Consider the following 23497-nt stretch of genomic DNA (forward strand, 5'->3'; position numbering starts at 1 on the left):
AGAATGTAGTACACTTATTATGAATGACTGCTCAGTGCTCATCTCATGTCAAAATATTAGACATCTATTAAAATTTAAAGACGGTAGCTGTGGTACTCTATGACATAAATATATATTTCAGAAAAAAACTAGACCGACATGTGATACCTTTGTTAATTATAATGGGAGCAATTTAATGTTGACGCGTCAAGACAAGCTACTTCTCCCAAGTGTAAGAAAAGTATAAGCTGACTATGGTTGCCAAGCAACATTGTAACTCTGTGCATTAATATAGATTTCAACGATGTACGGTCCCAGGTGTGCGTACACCATTTTAAAACGTGGCTCAGGCAATCATACTTATAATGTATTACTATTTTGAGTCTTTTGTTTTTACATCAAGTGTTACATAACGTGAAGCAGCTGTACTCCACTGGTGCCAAACTTTCATTTGTTATGAATAAATCTATTGTTTGGTTTGTGGCCACACTCGGTTGTTTCAAAACAACACGTTTTGTGTCTAGTTAAGGACAACACATTTAATTTAGTTCTTAAGACACATCTCTGTATTATTGTTGGAACAACACATCTTGTTTTTATTTACTTGAACACAAAATAACACAAAGGGGTGGTTTCCCAGACAGGGATTAGCTTAAGCCAGGACTAGTTTAATTAGGAAACATAATTATTTTTAACAATCCTGCCTAAAGGGTCGTTCACATTTAAGCGATGACTATAACTATACATATATTAGCGTCCACAATACCGGACGATAACGATACATTTATGCTATTTTGCTCACACGCACGGCACTCGCGCAAATCACTTGCCTTTCATCGCTAATATTGCATATTTCTTGTAATAAACACTTTGGAAAATTGTTTACATGTCACTTGCGTGTGCACTGGAAGTTCAAATAGATTTGCTGGCTGTCAATAGTTTATTGTTCATCAGGTGGGAAAAAATTGCTCAAAAGCGATCCCAATGATATCGTTTTTTGTATCATAGCAGAATCAACTTAAATACTCCATCATTAATAATCAAAAACTTACGTGTTTGACATCATTTGAAACTGTGAAGGGTTTTCTTTAATTTCTGTACATTCACAATAACCACAAATGTTTGTGTTCTTGTCAAATAAAGAAAATAAACAGGGTGCGCATCTAAACATTTCTGTCTCCGCCAGCTGTCTCTCAAAATACGTTACAAAATTCAAAACAAATAAAAAGATTTTTACAGTTATAGTTATAGTTATAGTTATTGTTATAATGTGAAGGACCCTTAACTAAAAATATTACTTGTGTGCATTTTGGGGCAAAACAAAGAATACTAATGTATTTTAAGATATGTCGGTGTAAGTTGTTTTCAGTTTTTTTTAGTCTAGGACTAGTCTAATGCCTGTCCGGGACCCCGCCCCAATGTGTTAAATAGCATAACACAAAACAATGTGTAAAAAATTAAGTGAATAAAAATGTAAAATAAAAAGTCAATAAAAATGTAAAAATGAAAGTACCTGTGGAGGTTTTTTTATTCGAGAAGTCACCCTTTTGGCTTTCTTAACTGGCACTTTAAAGTAAGATTTTCTCTAAAACTGCATTGTGAAATGCAATACACAAATACTTGACTTGATATTCACAAAAAAATATAAACATTAACAATTACTAAATAATTGAAAAAGTGATTAAACACTTATGGTGCATTCACACCAGCCCCGGTAGAGGCGGCAAAAACCAGCTATTCGCGTGTAGTTGGATGCTTGAACATTTCAGTTTACTCCATTCATTCGCAGCACATTAAATTCTACTCATTCGAGACATCCACACAGAAATTAGCATCATGGGAGGAGCTTCTACGACTCCGCTGAGACTCCGCTCGCTTCCTGTAATCATGTCAATACTACAGCAAGGACCTGATTGGTTAACGTGGTACGGAAATCCGCAGAAGTTCAGATTTTTCAACTCACGCGTTTCCCACGGCAACGCTCAATTTGCGCCGTGCTTATCGCACCTACCGCGCCGCAGGATGCCTTATCGCGTCTTTGCATTGACTTAACATTTAAATCACTCGCACTTGCTGCCTCTACCGCGTATGGTGTGAACCCTGCATTAGTCTGCATACACACCAAACGTGAAGCATCGCGTTTCTGGCTCTAGATAACTTGTGGGAGTAAACTTCGTGTCATGCAAATTTTTTGCTTGAGTTGAATATTTTAAACTTGCACGAAGATGCGGTACAATACAAGTCGGTAAATGGCCACTTCATGTAATTCCCATGACCCCATGTGAGTGCGCGTCTATGCGCGTTTAGTGTGAACGCCCCATTAGGTTATCATTCCAGCTAAAATAAGGATATTGTGCTACATTACAGTATATACCATTATCATGACATAACTTTACTCATTGCATGATAATGAGGACTTCATATAATCATGAAAGGTTTACATGTTTACATTTGTGTAGAGACCAAGTCAACAGCATCAGATGTCCTCTAATTCTACACTTCAGACACATACACAAATGACACCGCCTATGACCACATAGATCTAGCAGAAATCCTCTAGAGAGCTGCAGACAATTCTTTGCCCCTCCCATCATGTTCCTCAGTACAGTCGAAAGGACACCAGAAGGGTTAAATGTGTCTGTACGAACACACACAGAGAGAGAGAGAGTGTGTGTGTGTGTGTGTGTGTGTGTGTGTGTGTGTGTGTGTGTGTGTGTGTGTGTGTGTGTGTGTGTGTGTGTGATAAGTGTCCATTATGGAGGTTTACAGAGTCAGATACAGAAGCTGGGCTGTGCCAAAGAGCTGATATTACACAGCACAACCTCCAGCACTCTTCCCAGAACACACGGCCAAGATCACTCAGTCCACGCCTATTCCCGCAAATCTCTCTGACTCGCGCACACACACACACACACACACACACAAACCGAAACTATTACATTTACACACTCACAGAGATATTCATCTATACACACATTTACCAAGATGTACACACACACGTTAATGCTACTGTTAATACAAAACGCACAAAAACTCTATTTATGATACAAGCATACACCTGCTCCACCCAATTCCTCACCACTCCAGCAGAAAAATCAATATGCATCTCATCCATTACAGCACTCACGGATGGGTCAAGATCTCTCCTCCCATCTCCCCCTCTCTCTTTTCTCTGCTTCGTCTGATCTTTTCTTTGTGCAGATACAAGACGTCAAAATGTTTATACTGCGCTGCCGTCACTCTGACAAGCTAATAGCAGTCTTTGACTTTCATACGGAGCGCATACGGGATGAAGACCAGATTTAAATGACATTCATTAGGAACATCATTAAAATGACTCTAATGGTGCCTCTGACTACAATCAGGTGTGATTGGGAATCTCTACTTTTATGAAAAGAAAATAGCCTTAAATGTAATTTAATAAAAACACACTACTGTTCCATTGTGACTCAGATATTAATAATGCCCATCACTATAAATTCACTATAAATTAAAATATTAAACTTAATAGATATAAGCAACAATAATGTATGATGGCTGTGCTGTATTATGAAATAAGTCATGGCTGAAGGGCAAATAGAGCCATTCATGACACAGCACTAGCCTTGAGTACCTTATTAACTTATAAAATGGTTACTTCACAATATGAATAATAATAATAAAGCAAAATAATATGTATCAACGCAACTTTCATGAAGTAAAATCACTAAAAGGCTTAATTTCATTTCAAAAAATAGTCCCAGACCGACTGTGAACAGCAACCGAATGTTTCACATATGTTTATGTTGCTAAGGGTGCTGTGCAGTGATACACAGATGCATTGGGTTAAGGGTCATAGTTGTGTTTTATCCTAAATAAAACCAAAGTCCCTTTAGGGGAGTCACGCCACTAGCTTATCGAAAGCCATTAGGTTCACAATTTGCGTGTTTATCGCCATATTGAAGTTAAAAAGCTGTTTTCATAATGCCGCCAGTCACTAAATTAGCGGCATTAGGCGCCAAGTTAACGGCATATGCCACCACGTGTTCAAATAACAGCACAAGATGATCAACGTTAACGTCACACGCCACTCAAAATGCAAACAATCTTAATAGCCCCTCCTCTTCTGGGTTTGCAGACTGTACTTTTTCAACCTCTAATGGCTTTCAATACTAGGCAGCTATATTTGCAACGCCTTCGGGCAGTTATTTCAGTCATGCAAGACTATAGTCCTATCTACTTGAATGGGTTAAGATGGATATCTCACAAATTGTGTGCTAAAATCACAATTAAACAACGTATTTCTGATCAACAATGAAAGTAAACAAATAAAACTGTACAATAACATATTTTTCTTAAGCTCACATTGCGGTAAAAATTTTTCAGGTCGGCAAGCAGCTCACATGACTGTACAGAGCTCCTCCCCCAGAGAATGCCAGTCTTTAACGACTGTTGATTGGTTCTTTAAACTACAAGGCGGGACTTCTGTTGCCAGAGCATTGAACATTAGATTATCCCCTATTCATAGTAACATAAGTAGGGTTTCAAAGGGGTGGAAAGTTTCCTGTACATTTCTGAAAACTTTCAATAATTTGGAAACTTAATGGAAATATTTAGCATTGGAAACTTAACAGGGAAATGTATGGGAATTTACAGGAATTTATGGGAATTATTTGGACATTTAGGGAAATTTATATTACAATATCATATACAAACATAAATAAACATTTTGTTTGGTCATAAGCAGACATGCAAGCAAGGTAATACAAATAGAAAAAATGATGTTTAAAAAAAAAAGAAAAGAAAGAAAAAAATGACCCCAAATCTTTGAATGCTAGTGTGTATTGTTACAAAAGACTTTTATTTTAAATAAATTGTTCTTAGTTTTAATAAATCTGTTAATTTTTACTTTTTAATCGAGGCTGGATTTATTTGAACAAAAATCTGAAACTGCATTAAATCTTGTGTTAAACGAATTATGCTGCAAGATTTTTTTTAACCACATTTACATGTAATGTCCTTGTTACAGGGGTTTTAATTTTGCAACCCTTAACATTAGTGCTTGTTATATTCAAAACACAGCCATTGACCAATCAGAATCAAAGACAGGAACTAATAGTTTTAGAACAAGAAATATGATTAAGATAGATTTAAAGATCTGTCCAGCTATAGCATAGACAATAAGATGTTAGCAAAATGAGTCCCACACTTATTCCCTTCCTTTCTACATTACAGGGGTCAAAACCACATTTTGAATCAACATTAAAGGCGGGGTGCGTGATTTTTTAAAAGGGGACAGAGAATGAAAAAACATGTTTACCTTGTCTTTGTTGAATAATGATAGTCTACCCACATTCACAAACATACAAAAAGTGCTAAACATGCTGAACATCTCAGTCTCATAGAAATTCCTCTTTTAGAAATGTCAGCCAGAAAACGGCCCAATCTGAAAAACTGATGCTTATGACATCACAGGCATCTCCCTGCCCCTCCACTTTAAAATAATTGGCTACATTTTTTGAGTGGCAGCAAAGTCAGCCAATCAGTAATGAGATTGCAAGTTAAGCCAGTAGGGGGAGCCAAATAGGTGCAAAACCACTTGTTTAAAATCCCCCACCCTAATAGAGCTATCTGAGAGAGGTATTTAGGAAGCTTCTAAGGCATTACAGACCCAAACAAAAAAAAATTTTGTCTACATGTCACATCACAGAACAAGGATAAATACCCCGTTCAATCATTCTATGTCACCTTTAAAAACACTTTGGAAAAGGGATTCAGGCCGAGTACCAAAACACACTTGTAGCCAATCAGCAGTAAGGGGCGTGTCTACTAACCGACATCGTTGCTTGGGTTGCACATGTGTGGGGCGGGTCTATCAAAACAAGGTTCAGATTCTATTGGAGTAGGGGGTGTTTGTTTATGTGATTTCAAATATCAACATAGGCTTTCAGAAATCATGCACCCCACCTTTAAAGCAGCAACTTCACAACGGCAGCATGCAATTACAGTGGCCGACTTAATAAGAGTTACAAAAGGCATCCTTTGCAAAACAATTAACAATTAACCCGCAACCCCCCAACTAAATGAGATTCCAGATTTTTAGGTACCAGATTTTTTGGGTGGAGAAGAAAAAGACATCCATCCATCATAAGAATACTCCTGCTAAAAGCTGATTGAGACAACCAAATCTGTTTCACCAGCTTCAACTTCCAACTTTAGTATAACAAAGCTCAACTGCTTCCCATTTCTTTGCTCTTGCCAAAGAGTTGGCGGTTGTGCGGGAAATAAAACACTTGTCAACTTCCTCGCAACAGGCCTGATATCTCTATAGCACAGGTCTTCCCGGATCAGTACACATTTATTTATTCAACTGTTGTTATTTTGCTTATTTGTGTCTTTTTCTCCTAAAGGGGGCAGTTCACCAATCAAATCACATCACAAGGAGGTCTCTCTCCACACACACCATCCTTACCAAACAAACTCTAGTTTGCTAAACCGCCCGCCCTCACCTCCTCCCACCGAAGTAGATTAAATTCACACTAGTCCTCATTTTAAAGGAAATTGGATTGATAGAGAAAAGATTAGGGAGAGAGAGGGCAAGGTGGTGATAGCGAGCGAGCGAGAGAGAGAGAGACAGAGATGGGTAGAGCCAGCATCAACAAAGCACCTCAAAAGCTAATAGTGTAAATGTTGCCTTTTGCCACCTGTAGTGTGTTTGTTGTGTGTTTTCTTTACCCGCCCTGATCCCTTTTTTTGCCATAGCAGCAAATATCCTGTTGGCGCAGGATGCAGAGTGGTATCTGGCCCTAAAATCGATCAGACTCCCGGGCTAGGGCTTCCATTCAACTCTTGCCCATAAAATTTGATTAGCGCTGACTACAGCACTGCAGGGAGATGGGCTGATAGAGGCGGGCTATAGCAGACAGCAGCATCCCACATTTTTATCTACTCTCTCCCTCTCTCTCTCTCCCAGTCACACAGTATATTTTGTCTCGCTTTACATTTCTTTGTAAAGCACTTCCTATTAATAACAGGCCGTCTGTCTTTCGCCGTCACTCCTCACACCTCGCCAGTCCCAGCATTTTTGTGAGATCCTTGCATCCTCTAAGATCGATACGATGCCACGTGCACGCTCTTTCTGCCCCTCCCTTCTTAATGTAAACTCTCCTTTATCTGTTAAACAGAAATGACAGCTCCGATGAGCCTTATACTGGTGTTAAGCAAACTAAACAACTGCAGCCCGGCCCAGCCAGCTGGACCATCCAGCAGACACGCCCTTTATACCCACATATCACTGTGGCATGTGACCACTCCAATCCACCAATGACATCGTCCCAAGCTTACAAATGGATAATGTCTGTCTACGCAGTGACAAGAGAACAGAAAAAAAGAAAATTAGAGTAAGACGCACTTGGAGCTTAACAGCTAGGCAAAGTTTGTCGTAAAATTTGTGTTTGTAGGGAGGGATATCGCATTATATACAATGATATTTCAACATTAAAGGGATAGTTCGGCCAAAAACGATATTAAACCCATGATTTACTCACCCCCAAGCTGTCCGAGTTTCATATGTCCATCGTTTTTCAGACAAACACATTTTCGGATATTTTAGAAAATGTTTTAGATCTTTCAGTTGATTAAATGTAATGTTACGGGGTCCACGACCTTCAAGTCCAAAAAAGTGCGTCCATCCTTCACAAAATAAATCCAAACGGCTCCAGGATGATAAACAAAGGTCTTCTGAGGGTAATCCACGCGGTGTTGTTGTAGAAATATCCATATTTAAAACTTTATTAACGAAAATAAATACCATCCGGTAGCGCCGCCATCTTAGACTCCTCTGTATTCAGGAGAGAGTATTAGCGTAGTCTACGCACTTTTCTTAGTGACGTATGACAAATTCGGAGGGCGGGGGCACAGAGCAGCAGCAGAGTTACCTCCGTAGGCTGCGTAAGCTCTTATCCTGAATGCGGACGTGACTAAGATGGTGTCGCTACCGGAAGGTATTTATTTTCGTTAATAAAGTTTTAAATATGGATATTTCTACAACAACACCGCGCGGATTAGCCTCAGAAGACCTTTGTTTATCATCTTGGAGCCATTTGGATTTAATTTGTGAAGGATGGACGCACTTTTTTTGGACTTGAAGGTCGTGGACCCCGTAACATTACATTTAATCAACTGAAAGATCTAAAACATTTTCTAAAATATCCGAAAATGTGTTTGTCTGAAAAACGATGGACACATGCAACTCGGACAGCTTGGGGGTGAGTAAATCATGGGTTTAATATCATTTTTGGCCGAACTATACCTTGATAGAAAGCAAAAGCAAAAAACTTTACTCAATCACAACATCACACTGCAAAAAATTACTTTCAAGAAAAAAACATCTTAGTATTTTTTTTTTTTATTTTTATTTATTTAGTTAATTTAATATGGACATAGCAATAGACATTGGACGAACCAGATGCATTGTACAAAGTGTTATAGCACGTGTGCTAATTTTCAACACCTGTCCATAGGAGGCTTTTACAACTAAAAAACAAACTAAAACCACAGTATACTAAACAAACACAGTTACACATGAGAACAACTTTGGCCCGTTTTAAGCCACTGTTTTAGCTCTCTGATAAAGATGTTAATATTGGTCTGCAGTTTAAATCCAGTAGGGAGAGAGTTCCAAAGTGTAGCCCCTCTAAAGGAGAAGCTAGATTGTCCAAAAGATGTTCTTAGCTTCGGGAGCACACAATCCCCACTAGCTGAGGCTCTGGTGGAGGGTCTAAGAGAACCCTGACGCCTCTCCATGAGGCCCGAAAACAGTGGTGACACACAATTGTTCAAACATTTAAAAGTCAATTTCAAAACACTAAAATTTATAAAATTTTCAAAAGTAAAAAGCTTGTGTTTTTGTATGATATCACACTGATGCCATCTCATAGGTTTTTTATCAAATATCTTAATTGCCTGTTTATAAAGAGAGGTGACTGGTTTTAGAGTGGACGCTGATGTTTGTGACCATACCGTAATACAGTATGACAAATGCGAAAAAACCATAGCATGCATAAACAATAAAGCCGCGTGATGTGACAAATGCCCTCTAATAAAACGAAAACAATTCAAGTTTGATTTCACTTTCTTGCAAACATGGTTTACTTGACTTTGAAACTTCAAGTGTTTGTCCAAAATAATTCCCAAATATTTAGTTTCATGAACCTCTTGAATGGGTTCTTGGTCTAAATGAACCTCAAAGATGCTGTCAGGGGACCTCCGGTTGATCGAAAAACACATTGAAAAAGTTTTCTGTACGTTTAAAGTTAAATGAGACAGCTGAAGCCATCTTGAGATGTTATGTAGTGCCTGTGTTAACTGCTGCCCAGCCAGTGCAGTTGTTTTTGCTGACACATGGATAACTGTGTCGTCAGCATAAAGCTGACAATTTACACCCTGACAGCAATCTGGAAGATCATTTATATACATTGAAAACAACAGTGGTCCTAAAACTGACCCTTGAGGCACTCCTAAGTCATTTAGACTCAAGTTGGATTTAACGGTTCCTACTTTAACACATTGTTCTCTACCCTCCAGGTATGACTTAAACCATGAGAGAGCTGCAGGTGAAAGTTGGAAATGTTGTAATTTCTGTAATAAAATACAGTGGTCCACTGTGTCGAAGGCCTTCTTTAGATCTAAAAACACAGCGCCTACGACATTCCCTTTATCCAGTGAACCTTTAATCTGTTCTAGCAAGAAGCAATTTGCTGTTTCTGTACTGTGTTTTTGTCTGAACCCAAACTGCTGGGCATGCAACAATTTGTTATTTTCAAGATGTTCTATTAATTGTTCCGCCACAATTTTTTCCAGAACTTTAGAAACAACAGGGAGAATGGAAATAGGCCTATAATTACAGGCTTGATCTTTATCGCCTGACTTATAAATTGGAGTTATAACAGCAGTCTTCCAGCTCTGAGGAAAAGTATTTGTCTGTATTGACTGGTTTACAAGATAAGTAATGGGATCGAGCAAACTGCTTAGATGTTTTTTAATTAGAGAAACATTGAGATTATGTATGTCTCTTGATGTAGAATTTTTCATTTTGACAATAATTTTCCTTACTTTGTCACACGAAACTTCTCTGATTTGTAAGAGATCTGTACTACTAGGCTGAACTTTATTCTCATGAGGTAATTTGCCCTTGAAAGGTTTAGCTAGATCGTAAACTGATTCGACAAAGTATTTGTTTAGCTCATTTGCAATTAACTGGTTATCAGTAACATAATTATCATCAATTTTAAGGCAATCTATAATTTGAAGGTTTTTCCTATTAGAATTTGTCATCTTATTTATATGTTGCCATAGTTTAGAGCTACTTCCATTTGCATCTTCTATCATTTTTATAAAATATTTTGTTTTTGCTTTACGCAGCTCACTTATGACTTTGTTCCTGAGACCAGTGAAGATTTGATGGTCAATATTATTCCTAGATTTTAAGGACTTTTTAAGTGCAAGGTCACGTTTTTTAGCCATTAGCCAAATGTCGTGGTTAAACCATGGTAGAGAATACTTCCTTGTTTTTTTTTGTCCAGGTTTTTGTATACTTATTTATTACATCATTTAGTTTAGTGACAAATTTGGGTGCACTCACATTTAAATCTGTCTCAGCGATAATACTATTCCAATTAATTTGATTTAGCTCATTTTCGAAAGAATTTATTTTTGATTTGGGAATTCCTGTTGTTTTCATTTTATTCTCTGCTTTATTATGATTAATAAAACGCTTTTTAGTTAACTTTCTAACAGCTAATGTCATGTTATGGTCACTAAGCCCTGTGATCAGATTATAAGTTTTAGTTATTCTTTCTGGTCTATTTACAAAAATCAAATCAATCAATGTTTCGCTGTGTTTAGTAATTCTTGTAGGTTTGTTTATCATTTGCTTATATTTGAACTTATCCATCAATGATTTCAGCTTTGTTCTGCTGTTATTTTTCTCCTGCCAATTTATATTGAAATCGCCCATTATTATACATTCTGTACAATTATCAATATTCAACAGGAGACTCTTAAGATCTTCATCGAAATTTACTCTATGTGAAGGTGGATTATAAATGACGATTAATTTAAATTGCATTGTTGCAGACAGAATTACATTTAGCCCCAGGCATTCCAATGTCGAGTCAATGTTAACTATCTCACACCTAAATTTATCTCTGATGTATAATAGCACCCCCCCACCCCTCCCTTTGTCCCTATCTCTCCTGTAACACTTAAAGCCAGGTATGTTGATTAGGTCTGTAGGAACGGATGGATACAGCCAGCTTTCAGTCACACACATGTAATCCAGGTTGGAATCAGTTAACAATCTTTTAATTTGATCTATTTTTGGTAAGATACTCCTTATATTAATGTGTCCTCCCAAAATCCCCTTTGGTTTTGTTTGGGGATTCCAAATAATCTGGGCATGATTTACAGTTTGAAAGATCTTCAGCTCTTTCTGCTTGAGCGCTGCCCGATTTGGATTTTTGGACCTTGTATGTTGCCGTCGTTGTTTACATTCGTTATCTGTTGTAATGCATGGGCCGTGTAGATCAAGACTCACCGCAGTGTCCGAATCCAAATTACAGACAACGATGCTCTGAGACTCTGTTGCTGGTACTGGATAACATACACCCACGCTCCACTCCTCATCGCGATCAAAGCCCCGCATCTGCTGCGGCTCCAACACGACAGCGCCAGCAGTTGTTCCGTCCCTCTCGCCGCCAGATGCACTACTTTCAGTCAGAAAGACTACGTCTGTTGTTACATCAACTTCCGGAAACGAATCATGTTCTTGATACTGCTGTTCAGTGTGTTGGAATACATCGTCTTTACGTAGTGGCCCGGGATTTAAGTGTACATCTCCCGACAGAAGCAGCAACAACATTAAAGTTTTAATTATTTTTGGAGGAGCGTGCTTCTGCTTGCTCGTGCAGTTGCGTTTGTTCAGTCTTTTGGAAGCCCGTGCTTCATTGGCAGTAAAGGTGTGGGAGAAGATGGTAACATAACCAACACCCAAAAAATATAGTTTGGTTTTCTCACCCAAAATGCCAAATGGATCTTGATCAACAGCAGCGGAACGGTTTGTATTTTCACCTGCTTTAGTTGGTATATCGCATATAAACAGTACTGACATAAACGCCAGAATGCAACAGGTAGCCAAGACTGCTATATGGTGGTTGTCGTACTCATGTTTGCGGTTTCTCTTTTGTTTGCGAAAATGTTTGTTGATATCATATAAAGCACCAATTTTAAACTGGTTAGGGACTATATGAGCGGCAATATGTCCTGATTTGTGTTCGTGAGTGGAGCCCACCAAACCACTCACGCCATCCGCCGCCGCCGCCATCTTGATACTTCCCGCCATAGGGGTTTTTTGTCTTGTTTACAGTAAAAATATCTAAAAATTCTTAAATTAAGATGGTTTTTCTTTATGAGAAAAATGACCCAAGAAAATAAGCCTAGTTTTTAGACCAAAAATATCAAATTTAATGGATTTTGTGCAGAAAACAAGCAAAAAAATCTTGAACATTTTTCTTAAACACAAAATTCAAAAATTCGAAAATTGGTCTAAAAACTAGACTTATTTTCTTGGGTCGTTTTGCTCATCAAGAAAAAGCATCTTAATTTAAGAATTTTTAGATATTTTTACTGAAAACAAGACAAAAATATTAAGAAAATATTTTTCTTGAAATGTGGTGAATTTGCTCTGCATTTTCGTTATTATCAAAAGCTTGTCCATAGACTGCATTGGTTGATAGACTGTGTATACTGTAGTCCCAAGCAAAGTGTACCTACATTTTGGTAGTCTGCTGAATAATCCATTACTCATAAACTAAGACCCTGTATGGAGCTGAAAGATTGTGAATTGCCATGGGCATTGTGTGTTGCAGGTGTGTTTTCGCCAAATCCTGATTCATACAATTCCTTAATTAAATCGTGCGCAAACAATGTATGTGAATAAACAACAACGCATTTCATTCTTACTAAGAACCCCCCCGTTGCGCATAAACTAATCCGTGCCAAACTTGCGTACCAAGAAGTCTCTATAGATTGATTACAGGCATGAACTGGCGCTTGAGCGTTTTGCTCTCCCAGAAAGTAATTTACATTCATGTAAGGCTGCATGATTTAAGATTCATTTGCGATATCGATTCTTCCAGGAGCCCGAGATGTCATTTAAAGCATCAGTCATCCTATCTACTGAGAATTTACATCAGCATTAGGGATGAATTTATCGGGCTGCTAATTGTCCGCCTATGGGACTGTAAGAAGTTTGAGTGGGTGACACTTCTGGAAGGTTTTGGCATATCATCAATGTAATAATGACAGGCAGACATCTGATCTGCATCTGTCTATCAATACTGCATGACATTTAAACTTTTAGAAAGTTTCTTTAAGACATGACTTTGGAGTGCCAAAAATACTTTTAAATGGCTATAAAATTGTATTTACATTTGAAGAGCTCAGATGCAAAACCCCCTGCATCTGCCATGTTTTCTTGAGTTGTTTTTTTTTTGAGAATCTTAATGGATTTTGAAAACAAACCAGTATTTCTGAATGGCCTAAGCAGATTTGAAGTAAAATTATTTGTTGAACGTGTAATACGTGCTGAGAGCATTTGGTTAATATCATTATCTTATTTTTGACAGAGTTGGCATTTAGAGGATTTTGCATCTGAGCTCCTCATATGTACACTGCAAAAAATGACTTTCTTACTTAGTCTTTTTGTCTTGTTTTCAGTAAAAAAATCTAAAAATTCTTAAATTAAGATGCTTTATCTTGATAAGCAAAATGAACTAAGAAAATAAGTCTAGTTTTTATACCAAAAATATCAAATTTGAGTGATTTTGTGCCTAAAACAAGCAAAAAAATCTGCCAATGGGGTAAGCAAATTTTTCTTGAATTTAGTGTTTAAGAAAAATGTTCAAGATTTTTTTGCTTACCCCAATGGCAGATTTTTTTGCTTGTTTTATGCACAAAATCACTTAAATTTGATAGTTTTGGTCTTGGTCTTATTTTCTTGGGTCGTTTTGCTCATCAAGAAAAAGCATCTTAATTTAAGAATTTTTAAATATTTTTACTGAAAACAAGACAAAAATACTAAGATTATTTTTTTCTTGAAAATCTAAAACTTTCTTACTTAGTATTTTTGTCTTGTTTTCATTAAAAATATCTAAAAATTCTTAATTTAAGATGCTTTTTCTTGACAAGCAAAATGACCTAAGAAAATAATTTCTTAGACAAAAAGGGAATTTGTGCTTAAAACAAGCAAAAATATCTGCCAATGGGGTGAGAGAAAAATCTTGAAATAAGTTTTCTTTATTCTTAAACATTAAATTCAAGCTAAATTTTCTCAACCATTGGCATTTATAATTTTTTTGCTTGTTTTAAGCACAAATTCACTATAATTGTATAGTTTTTGTCTAAAAACTAGAGTTATTTTCTTAGGTCATTTTGTTCGATATTTATACTGAAAACAAGACAAGTAAGAAAATCATTTTTTGCAGTGCAGAAATGAAGATGTTTAACTTGAGATTTAAGCTTTTGTGAAACCTCTAAACCCCTTCACATTTTGAAATATCAAATAAAAATTAATGAGTATATGCATTATTTTAATAGCCTATTCTGGCATTCTCTTTACCACTACTTTCAACTACATCTGCAATATACTCATAAAACTATGCATTATTTTTTTGCTGAACAACAAAAAAACATAAATAAATGAAAACTTGCAACCAAGATAAAAGATATCAGAAGATGCAAAGCATTTTCTTATCTTTAATAGATTAATATTTTAATTTGCTAATCTTTTACAGGACATCTCCGAAGAGGAGGTGTGTCGTCTCTGCAGGTCTGGACTCACCTGGGTCTCTCGAACATTTTCCACTGTGAAGTTAAACCACACCCTGAACCGCGGGTTACATGTGTCAGGCCTGATGAAGAGGTCAAACTCAAACTCACTGATGTAGTCAACACGGCCCAAGTTCCCTAAAGAGAGGAAAATTGAGGAAAAGATTAATATTTTTATAGTTAAAGGGATAGTTTACCCAAAAAGAAAAATCCTGTCATTATTTACTACCTCTCATGTTGTTTAAAAGCTGTTTGAGCTAAAATATTTTGATAAATGATTGTAACCAAACAGTTGACGGTACCCTTTGACCGACATAATGCACTGCTAAATTTTTGTATTTTTTATGTCTTTTTTTTTCAGTACAAATATCAAAAAATTCTTAAAGGGGAAATATCATGAAACAATGTTTTAGTGCTATAATTGGGTCTCCAGTGCTTCTATCAACTTATAAAATGTGATAAAGATCAACCCAGTAACTTAGTTTTGGTAAACCAATCTCTGCAAACATGTGAAAAAATAGGTCACTGGAATGTGTCTCCCCTTGTGATGTCAGAAGGGGATAATACCACCACTATATCTGCACTAACCAACCACAGCACTGCCATTTAGTGCAGACATCAACTCATTTGCATTTTAAAGGATTTGCAATTTTAACATGATATAATAAATTATCTATATGGTATTTTAAGCTAAAACTTCACATAAGCACTCCGGGGACACCAAAGATTTATTTGACATCTTAAAAAGGTCTTGTGAATTGTTCTCTTTAAATCAAGATGCACTTTCTTGGTGAGAAAATAAGTGTAGTTTCCAGACAAAAATTTCAAATTTTAAATTTGAATTTGTGCCAACACTACAAAAAAAAATATTTTCAAGAAAAAATTTCTTAGTATTTTTGTCTTGTTTTCAGTAAAAAAATAAAAAAATTCTTAAATTAAGATGCTTTTTCTTGATAAGCAAAATGACCCAAGAAAATAAGTCTAGTTTTTAGAACAAAAATATCAAATTTAAGTGATTTTGTGCATAAAACAAGCAAAAAAATCTGCCAATGGGGTAAGCGAATTTTTCTTGAATTTAGTGTTTAAGAAAAATGTTCAAGATTTTTTGCTTACCCCATTGGCAGTTTTTTGCTTGTTTTATACACAAAATCACTTAAATTTGATATTTTTTGTCTAAAACTAGACTTATTTTCTTGGGTCGTTTTGCATCTAAATTTAATAATTTTTAGATATTTTTACTGAAAACAAGACAAAAGTACTAAGAATTTTTCTTGAAAATATTTTTTTTCAGTGTAAAGCAAAACAAATCTGCCAATGGGGTAAAACTAAATCTTGAAATAAGTTTTTAAGTAAACACTTTTGCTTGTTTTAAGCACAAATTCACTTAAATTTGATTTTTTTTGTCTAAAAACTAGACTTATTTACCTTGGTCATTTTGCTCATCAAGAAATTCATCTTGATTTAAGATTATTTTAGATATTTGTGCTGAAAACAAGACAAAAATACTAATTCATTTTTTTTTTTTTGCAGTGTAGGAAAAACAAATACAATAGAAGTCAATAGGTACCATCAACTATGTGCTTACAATTATTTATCAAAATATCTTCTTTTGTGAATTATTTTATGGGTTAACTATCCCTTTAAATTCACACCTCTACTTTTCCAACCAGCTTTTTGAAATGTGCATACAAAAACCTACTAAAACGTGTTACTCTTTAGCTGTACCTTCCAGACATTTATATGTCTAACCAGACAGCAGTGACTGGGACAGATTTCCCAGTAGAATAATAAAATGGACTATAATTCAATGAGGATCCAACCGCTGTATATGTGTGTGATATGCTGTACTGGGAAGTTAATTTATGTAAAATGCAATAAAATTTTGTGTGGCAGCCTAACCTTGTCTTTTCCAGATTTTGACACACACATACGCGCACATACACACACACACACACACACGGTCTTGCTGGGTGGGATGGAGGAAGTCAGGCGAGACGCTTGGCAGTCGCTCAGGTGACGACTAGACAGCTTTGGTAGCAGATCGCAGAATAACAAGCCTCAACATGGCTGCCACAAACAAATAAATAATAACAAACCAGAAAAAGTGCTTTGTTGATAATAGATTATACTGCAGGCTGCACAGAAATGTCAAATAGCAGGTAATAAAGTTCGCCGTTAATAGCAGGCTAATGGAAACACAGGGAATCTTCTGAATCCTTTAAGACTTGTAGAGCAATACAGAGGCAACAATGGCTGCTTATTGAGACCTTTTAACTCATTTTAACACCTTTTCTTTCCTAGCTTTTTTAAAGTCACTCACTTAAACTAAAGATTGGGATAATTGCTAACCTAATAAAGTTAATGGAGTAGTGTTGTGTAGCAGTTAAAGTACTAAGGTGATAACTGAAAGGTGGTTGGTTTGCACCTCACAAAATGCAATCCATTACCTATCACCATTGTTCTCTTACCTCTTAAGCAGGACACTTTAAAAACCAATAAAATACCTAAAGAAGCTTAAAGTTAAGTTGAAGTATTTGTAAAGTATTATCTCCATGTTGTTTTAAAAGGACTCGTTACTTTATAACATCACAGCAATGAATCGTGATTTGCTTTTGCAAGGAATGTTGTATTTAATGACAACCATCTCATCTTTACATTGTAAAGACCATAGTACTGGACAAAAGATATAACTGTATTCAAGATAAGTCATGAATAATATTTGATACAAATATTTCTATTAAAAAAATATTTTAGCATACAAATGGTTTTATACCTAACATACATGAATAAAAAGTGAAATAATGTATGTGACCCTGCCTGTATTCTCCATCAAACGTGCTGTGAAAATATAACCTTGATATAGGGCTGGGCGATAGAGCTAAATTGTTATATCATTCGATAGTAAGAATTATTGATACATTTTTTATACAAGTATAAAAAAAGTTTTAATTTAGCCACTGTATGTTTTATTTACACACTTTATTGAGGCAAACAATAAAATTTTTAGTTTAGCAGTACAAAAAAAGTTTATATCTTACATAAATATTAAATTGGTGTTAAATAAACTCTATAAATGCTCTCTTTGGAGCATTTTCTTCACCATAATGTTTGATTCCTGTTCTTTGTTTCTGTTGCAATGGTGGATCGGCTACTTTCTTTACCTACAATTTTTTATGTACTGTAAATGTCACCAAATCAGTACGGCCTGGTAAAGTAATAATTTAAATAAGATATAATTTGTATTGCCAAACTCTACTTTGAAAGCTGCGCTGACAGGTATGCAACAACGTCACTTTTTCATGTGACCACGCCGGAGCTCACCCCGTTGAGTGGCAAAACATTCAACAAAATAGCTGGTTTTCATAGCGGCTACTGCGAAAACGTTAGTAAAACCGACTATTACTGCTTAAAGGGATCGTTCGGTCAAAAATGATATTAAACCCATGATTTACTCACCCCCAAGCTGTCCGAGTTGCATATGTCCATCATTTTTCAGACAAACACATTTTCGGATATTTTAGAAAATGTTTTAGATCTTTCAGTTGATTAAATGTAATGTTACGGGGTCCACGACCTTCAAGTCCAAAAAAAGTGCGTCCATCCTTCACAAAATAAATCCAAACGGCTCCAGGATGATAAACAAAGGTCTTTTGAGGGTAATCCGCACGGTGTTGTTGTAGAAATATCCATAATTAAAACTTTATTAACGTAAATAACTACCTTCCAGTAGCGCCGCCATCTTAGTCGCGTCCGCCTGAATTTCAGGGTCACATATTACTTTTGATTTCATGAGATTTTACACATCTCCAGATGCTTACTCACTATAGTAAGAGTATTTAAATAACTATTTACAAAGTTTGTGAAATTTCTACAAGGCTGGATGAACAGGAAAGGGGGTAGTGGGGAAATCTGGCATCTGGCCCTGCTCACGCAGTCTGCGTTCAGGGAAAGAAGTGTGGAAGTCACCGCCTGGTGGAGGGTAGCTCAGAGCTAATTACTGACAGATGGAGTGACCACCATTCCATCACACCGGAGCCCAGCGAAGCTTCATCCCTCTGCCAGAACAGAGCCACCAGACGCACATTCCTAACATTTGCAAACTTCGCACAAACTCACTTTGCCTGTCCACATAGCAGCGGGTCTGACCTCTCTCTAAAGATTTACCTTCCTGCCAGACTTAAACAACTTCCTATGACAGCGGAAAACTGCGATATTAAAGAAGATTATAAATAAAACATTATGAAAACCTGTCACGCTTATATAAGCTAATTTATGTGCAGCATTTCTGTTTGTTAAATTTTTTATTTTTGAATGGCTGCCCAATAGTTTCTAATGGACACTGGCTCTTTTTTCCAGTGTGTTGGTTATAGATTGAAAGTGCTCTCCAGATGAAATGGATATTGGCACTTTAGCTGATTAAAGTCACTTTCGATAAATACAAATCTCAAGCAGAAGGAATCCGAGTACGACAGCAACAGCATACTCCTGACAGAAAGGCGTTTTTTATAGATTATCGGACAACTATTACAAAGGTCAATGCATGACCTTTATAAACATATCCAAATGAAATGGAAAGATCTATGTGTAACTCAAACATGATGTGTGGCTGAAAGAAACCGAATTAAATTTTACGTGGATCAATAGATGTGTTTTGCATTGTTTTCTGAATGTTTATGTGTGCGTGCCTCAGGATTGGTAAAAACACTTTAACTTCAATATGCTACAGTATCAGCTTCTGGTATTTAGGTGCTGATAACAAACTGATCGATCGCAGACACGCTCAGAAAACTGATGAAATGAAACTAGGGCTGCCAATAGAATCAATACTTCTAAAAAGATATTTAAAAAATACTTGATAGTATCAGCATACCACACAATCCTACACTGCATGCAGCTTAATATATGAATTTAACCACTTTTTGAGTCCAGAACCTCCAGGGCAGCCAAGAACAAAATGTATTGCCATTTTTCATTCTCCTTCATATCTAAGTGTGAATGACAGATGTGAGATCCCAGAAGCCGTGATTGGGCCCCACACCACGGCTCTCAGCGGCTCTCAGAGTCAAGTCAAACACACTTTATCAAGAATAACATCTGTTTTACAGCTCTTACATGTATTTTTTATACATCAGTCAACCAAATAGAGAAACAGAGAAAGGATAAGTAGCTAAGCCAGTCAGTGGATGAGAAAAATGAGGGGGAGGGAGAGAGAGTGAGAAAGAGATAGAATGGGAGATTGGTGGCTGCACCTGCTCCAGACAGATGTGCAGGTTAATTTATCGTTCATCCATTCCAGCACATTAACCATTTCAACACTTTTAGCATCAAATATTGGTTATCAACATGTAGTGACAGTGATCAGGTGATTTGGACCTAATTGTGAAAATTCAAATGAATGAGATCAGATAGCCCAAGGGTTTTACATGATTATAAAAGTATAAAAATGTTTTCATGTGTATACACTTAAATATATATATATATATATATATATATATATATATAGTCTTTACTAACATACAAATTAAGAGTTTGGTTCCAAAGCGCCAAAAAAATCAATTTTGACTCATTCCGGTAAAAACATGTTTTCTATACCAAGAAAGTGACAAGATGAAAACCACTATTTTCTGTTACAAACTTTCACATAGAATCTTTAAGTTATAAAAACATTAAAAATTTAAATCAAGATTTATTATAAAAACTGGTTATTTTTCCACAAAATGCAATACATTTTTTTTAAAGTTTTTTTTTCCAAAATACTATAAATCTATTGAATCAATATATAAATGTGCATTCATCTTTGATTAAATACATTTTTTTAATCAAACTGATTAAAAAATAAACATTATTGGCATTAATTAAAACACTTACTTTATCATATTAAGAACACTGTCATTGCTGCTGTCATCCTTGGGACGTCGTCGGTGAACTTTTTTGACAGCGATCAGCTGTAAAATGTTTTGGTCCTGCGCGATTTTTGTTGACTTTGTGTAAAATAATGGAAAGTTTTTCATAAGATCCCCTGGGGTCAATGTGTTAGCATGACAGAAGCTTGATGCTGTCGTTTGAGAACAAGCAACCGCCGCCATTTTTCCTTCGCCTGAGTGCCTCTCACGTAAATAATTAGATTTTGATGGCTTACGTTTCTTCCCCGCCACAGAAAACCACCACAGGTTTATCAATGTCATTAAAGTATTATTTTGTTTCTGTTTGTTTGTTGATCACGAAGTACAAAGTAGATGATGATGATTATGTATTCAACACGCCGCCATTGTTGTCTGCAATGTGTGGAATGGTGTGCTGTGATTTATTAAAGCAACACTAAAGAACTCTGGCTCTTTGCTCCCCCTACAGGTTAGAAGCGTAATTGTTCATTACCACTGTCATAAATACTGAGGCATAGCTGGCTCTGATTGGATTGTAGGTCTGCCGTAAAGCAAGTTTTTGTAGTATTCACTCGGACTACAGGACCACTACCCGACGTTTGGAAACTTCTTTAGTGCGGTTTTGGTCGATAGAGGGCTGCAAAGCGAATGTGAAAGTGCTGTTCACCCTGTTTAGAGTGGATGAACGACTGAAACTGTTTTGGAAGCGTTATTTTAAGGTAAAAAAAACTCTTTGGTGTTGCTTTAAAGGAATAGTCCATTTTCTTAAAAGAAAAATCCAGATAATTTACTCACCACCATGTCATCCAAAATGTTGATGTCTTTCTTTGTTCAGTCGAGAAGAAATTATGTTTTTTGAGGAAAACATTGCAGGATTTTTCTCATTTTAATGGACTTTAATAGAGCCCAACATTTAATACTTAACTCAACACTTAACACAGTTTCAAAGGACTATAAACGATCCCAAACGAGGCATAAGGGTCTTATCTAGCAAAAAGATTGTCAGTTTTGACAAGAAAAAAAAATGCTCTTTTAAAACAAAACTTTTCGTCTAGGTCTGATCCAGCGCAACCTAACGTAAATGCGTAGTGACGTAGGGAGGTCACGTGTTACATATATAAAACGCAAATTTGCGGACCATTGTAAACAATAAACTGACACAAAGACATTAATTAGTATCAGTTGACATACAGCAATGTAGGAACGGTCCTCTTTCAACACGTTTGTAAACACTGGGGCGGAGTTTCACGTTCGTCTTCTGTGACCTCTTGACGTCATGACGTATTGCGTGGGGTCACGCTGACGCATCACGACCTGATCTAGACGAGAAGTTGTGCTTTAAATGTGTATATTTGTTATTTTTCTTATCAAAAATGACAATTGTTTCGGTAGATAAGACCCTTATGCCTCGTTTGGGATCATTTATTGTCCTTTGAAACTCCGTTGAAAAAAAAGTATTAAATGTTGGGCTCTATTAAAATGAGAAAAATCCTGCAATGTTTTCCTCAAAAAACATAATTTCTTCTCGACTGAACAAAGAAAGACATCAACGTTTTGGATGACATGGTGGTGAGTAAATTATCTGGAATTTTTTTAAGAAAATGGAATATTCCTTTAAGTGGATTTATTGCATCCTGCAGAGAAGGAGGACTGGCGTTTATCGCATTTTTTGGAAAAAAGGGACAAAAGATGATAAAATAGCACGGCGGATATTGGATTTTGCGTAAAAATAAGAATTTACTTTTTAATATTGACCAAAAACACTTTTGATTTTGGTAATAACTATTTTTATTTTTTAAATGGCGTTTATCACGTTTTGGTCCAAACTCTTCAAATCTACCAATATCTATTTGGATTGGTTAGGGTTAGGCTATAATTCCCTTAATTTTTTAAAGCCAAAGACAGAGCTGGATAAAGTTTAATTTGCATTTTATACAAACACTGCGTTATGAATATACAAAATTGGTTTAACTCAGCAGTACCTCTCCTAAAGTTTTTTTTACACAAAAAACAACGCACAAGGATTTCAGCACCAATGACAGCTCCTCAAACTGCCGAATGAAGTCGCTGTCCGTGGTCCTGAAAGATCCACTGCAGTTCTTTTCCCTTTCGCTTGACAAACTTCCTAACATTATTTCCTTCAATAAAGACTGCATCTTTCATACCCAGTTGTGCAGAATTTCAATATCAATATAAGCGTATGGAAAAATGCTGATTAAGCAGCAACTGATTGATTAATTTTCTTCAATTTTCAACTGGTATATAATGTCCGCAGACTCCACACAGCCTTAAGTTTGTAAAAAACAATATTCAGGGCTTCAGGGCAACAAGTCTGAGCTCAGCTTGATAGGCGAGGATATGATACACCATTGATTTGAGTTTTAATTTTATGGTGCCTGACTCCAGAGTCAGCCCATGATGAGCTGTAATCTACAACGCTTCGGCCAGCCCTAAACAAGCATAAATACTAGAGCGAGAGGAGCGGTCCGGCCATCACAGCGTGAAGAACGAACACCATTTTGGATGACAGTACACTGACACCCAGATAATTCAATGTATTACCAGGAAAGGAAAATCAATGGTTGTATTTTAAGTCATTTTAATGCGTGTATGTGTGCTGAAGAAAAACACACAATCGACACCAATTTTCTACTTTTAAACTCTGTCAAAAGAATTGAATCTACAGTACAGACAGTACACACACTGTCATTTGAGACATCACTATTTCTAAAAGGCAAAGCTTAGGATTTTACAAATTGGTATTTTGGCTA

General features: G+C 36.3%; 1 protein-coding gene across 2 annotated transcripts in view; it reads right to left on the reverse strand.

Annotated features, from left to right (window-relative positions):
• agbl4 (AGBL carboxypeptidase 4) overlaps positions 1-23497 on the reverse strand; it is a 549929-nt gene that overhangs the window by 500803 nt on the left and 25629 nt on the right. For both annotated transcript variants that reach the window (XM_065248477.1, XM_065248476.1), the window contains exon 3: positions 14858-14982. In XM_065248477.1, the coding sequence (XP_065104549.1) occupies positions 14858-14982 (125 nt within the window). The remainder of the gene's footprint in view (positions 1-14857; positions 14983-23497) is intronic.

The sequence above is a fragment of the Paramisgurnus dabryanus genome, chromosome 11 (genome assembly GCF_030506205.2).
Source record: "Paramisgurnus dabryanus chromosome 11, PD_genome_1.1, whole genome shotgun sequence".
NCBI lineage: Eukaryota > Metazoa > Chordata > Actinopteri > Cypriniformes > Cobitidae > Paramisgurnus > Paramisgurnus dabryanus.